The sequence below is a fragment of the Panthera uncia genome, chromosome F2 (genome assembly GCF_023721935.1).
Source record: "Panthera uncia isolate 11264 chromosome F2, Puncia_PCG_1.0, whole genome shotgun sequence".
NCBI classification, from domain to species: Eukaryota; Metazoa; Chordata; class Mammalia; order Carnivora; family Felidae; genus Panthera; species Panthera uncia.
Window position 1 is genome coordinate 81,480,624 of NC_064812.1, and position 3,615 is coordinate 81,484,238.

The following is a 3,615-nucleotide window of genomic DNA, read 5'->3' on the forward strand; positions in this document are numbered from 1 at the left end:
GGTCTGGAGGATAGAGTTGAGTCACAGGTCAGTTGCTCGTGGTAGGAAATGGATTGAAAAGAGTGGGCTGTGGAGGGTACACACTCAGAAAGTGACACACTATGGTAGCGAAGAACTTTTCAGGAGATTCTGAGGAACACAGCGATGTGATGATGTCTTCCTCTTCGAAGCCCTCTTGGACGCCATGTGCAAAACGGACTGATTTGGGGTGGGCAAGCGCCACCAAGGGGGTGGCTGAGGAGCTGGGTCGTGGCAGGGAGGACAGACAGGTGTGGGCTGACGGCGGGATAAGTCCACAAGAAAACAGGCTGGGAAGGCAAACCGCCTCTCCTCTGTGTTTTTATTACTGGGAACGTGAGCAAATATATGGCAGGTTGGACAAATGAGCAACACGATCTGACATAACCAAATACCTGTTTTCAGCTCTGGCTACTGTGTGATCTGAGGGCTCAGTCTCCAGAGGCTGAATGCAGAAATTTTTACCAATCGGGGTCGGTTTTTAATAAATATACAGGACTTAACAGCACCAAGGATGTGACTCCAATTCACACGGACCTTGTGTTTTCATTACTTTAACCCGTCTTGCCTTTTCAAACTAATATATATTTGAATAAGTTTTACCCAAAAAAGTCTGTATTTGTAACCTCACTGTTGACTGAGATGAAACGCATAAAAATAGACCAAGAAGTTAAAATTAGTCCTAAGGCAGGTCAACAAAATATCTAATGTGATGGTTGAGAATAATAATCTAAAGAGGGCGCTGAAGTCAACAGTCTCTCTCTCGAAACTTCATTTTTACATTTTGGATAGCACCGCTCCCGGAACATTTGCACTGTTCCAGACTTTAATTTGGAGGAGACCTGTTCTTGCCTCACATCTTGTGCCACACGAAGCACCCCAAAATGATCTTTCATCAGAACCGAGTTATGGTCACTCTGTTATGGATGCGCAGGAGGACTTCCTAATTCTGACAGTGCTCAACAATACTCGAGCATATTTTAAGCATTTTCAGCCTCCTGGCTTTTCTAAAAGGCTGATGTGTTTAGAAAGTCCACAGGGAGGGGACTTCATCGGAACGTCTCAACTATGCGCAACACAGGAGCACCTTCATAAACACGGGGAAGCCAAGGCCTCCACGTTTTGAAGGTGTGCTTTCTTGACGCCTTCATTTGGGCCCTTCTGCTCAGAATACTGAAGACTCGAGAAGGCTCAAGTAATTACTTGAAACAGATCCCTAACGACGAGAAATGAACAGATCGGTATTTATCTTGAATAAATTTATAGTAGAGCTGGGAAGGGGCAGAAAGCGGAGGCATTTAAGAAAGGACTACAAACAACTACTGTCTTTCTGACAGCCCCTCAACCTTCAACTGCTCTATTATTTTTAAAAAAAGCCTTCAATTTTCCCTCAAATGTCACAAATCAATAGTTTGCTGGTCTATGATCTCTCCCCTTCTCCCTTCTTCTGGAAAAGGGAAGAAAAAAAATTTAAATCCAAAAGTTATCATTAGTGCATAATACACTAAAAAAATGTTGGCCTTCCATCCCTTTCAAGCTCAGTCCTAATCTGATATGTGAATCGACTAATCACCTCACTGAATTATTTTCATACGAATATGGTTCCTCCATATATTCATTTTACATTCTCTGATTGGAGAGAGCTTCCATAGTGTTTCTATGGGTTCCTAGATAAGAACCGAGACATGTCTTCAGCTTTTTCTTCGGTTAGGCATGAGCCCACACTGTATGTGTCCCCGGGTTTTACCCTTCATAGTTAATTAATCAATAGTGTAACATCATGTGCCCTCTCCAAGTAATTCTAAAGCAACATGTTTGTCCTTGTAGAAAACCTATAAAACATCCATAGTATATCATTAGAAATTACCTCTGGAATTGCCTGCATTAACTCCGGTGCAGTTTTTGGAGCGTTAAAAGTCTGGTGAGTGAGAAGCCGAAGCCAAGCACAGATGTGAGAAAGAGGCCACGTTGGAATAAGGTCAGTGATTTAATAAGTGCACTTGCCCAAAAACGCCTGCCCCAAATTGCAGGAAACAACGAACAAAATCAATCCATACCGTCTCTTCGTGCATTTTACAGTACGAAGAGCCAGCAACGTAATACGCTGTCAGAGCTGCTCGTGTGAATCTCTTTCTCCTAAAGAGGACCCACCCGCTTTAGACGCAGAAGGACTTCTTGGAATACCGGGCACAGAGAAAAGAGCCCGGAACTAAACACAGGACTGGAGCAAGACGCCACCGCCAGATGGCACTGCTTTAACAGGCCGAGCGTGAACGCCAGGGCGCGGGAGCTCGCGGGGAGCGCGGGGCCGCGGGACTTTGCGGGGGTCAAGCCGGCCGTCGGGCCCGGCGGGGCCTGCGAGCGCGGCAGCCCCCGGTATTTAGCGCGGCCGGCGGCTCCAACGTGCGTCAGGACTCCTCGTCTCCCGTCTGCTGTGCCCCGCGGTCCCTGCGGCTTGAAGCTCCAGCCGCGACGCCGAGCCTCGACCCCTAGGGCCGACTGGGCCCCGGGAACCCGGGGGAGAAGGGCCAAATTGGGCCCCGGGTTTCCGGAAACGTGCGAAGCCCCCCTCCCCCCCCCCGCGCCCTCCTTGGCGCTCGTGGCGCGGACCGGGGTCCCCAGGGCCGGAGCCGTGTCTGGAGAACGCCCCAGCACTCTGTCCTCGGTCCCGCAGTCGCCCTCCCCCAGCTTGCGCTCCCTCTGACGACGGGAACCGGCCGGGGACGCGCGCGCCGCAGCCAAGTCCTGGTTTTGATTTCACTGCCGCTCCGAAGAGCAAAGAGGCTCCAAACCCAACAAACAGGAAGGAGAGAAGGAGCCGGGGTGCGGGCAGAGGGAGGGCCATTCCCAGCAGAGGCGCTCGGGCCGGGCCGCGGACGGGGAGGAAGTGGCGCCCCTTCCCCTCCCGCGCGGGCCGGGGCGTGGGGGTGGGGGTGGGGGCAGCGAGAGGACAGCGGCCGGGGGCGGGAGGCGGGGGGGCGGGGGGGGGGCTCGGGGGCGGCTCCGGGGCCGGGCGGGGTGCTCGGGGCGGGGTCTCCCCGGGCGCCGCCGCCCGCCGCCCCCCTCCCCCTCCCCCTCCCCCTCCCCGCGGCCCCGGGGCGCCCCCGCGGTTCTGGAGCCGGGGCGGGGCGTGCGCGTCAGCTCGAGCTAGAAAAGGCGGCGGGGCCCGGCCCAGCGAGGTGACAGCCGCGCTCGGACACGGAGGCCGGCCCGACGCCGCCATGAGCGCCGCGCTCTTCAGCCTGGACGGCCCGGCGCGCGGCGCGCCCTGGCCCGCGGAGCCCGCGCCCTTTTACGAGCCGGGCCGGGCGGGCAAGCCAGGCCGCGGGAGCGAGCCGGGGAGCCTGGCCGAGCCGGGCGCCGTAGCCCCCGCCATGTACGACGACGAGAGCGCCATCGACTTCAGCGCCTACATCGACTCCATGGCCGCCGTGCCCACCCTAGAGCTGTGCCACGACGAGCTCTTCGCCGACCTCTTCAACAGCAACCACAAGGCGGGCGCGGCGGGCGCCGCCGCGGGAGCCCTGGAGCTGCTGCCCGGCGGCCTCGCGCGCCCCCACGGCCCGGGCACCGCCGCCCCGCGTCCGCTCAAGCGCG

General features: G+C 56.1%; 1 protein-coding gene across 1 annotated transcript in view; it reads left to right on the top strand.

Annotated features, from left to right (window-relative positions):
- Nucleotides 1-3,184: 3,184 nt before the first annotated feature.
- CEBPD (CCAAT enhancer binding protein delta) overlaps nt 3,185-3,615 on the top strand; it is a 1,553-nt gene continuing 1,122 nt past the window's right edge. Inside the window, exon 1 of the mRNA XM_049633722.1 lies at nt 3,185-3,613. Coding sequence (XP_049489679.1) covers nt 3,240-3,613 — 374 coding nt within the window. The 5' untranslated portion in view covers nt 3,185-3,239. The remainder of the gene's footprint in view (nt 3,614-3,615) is intronic.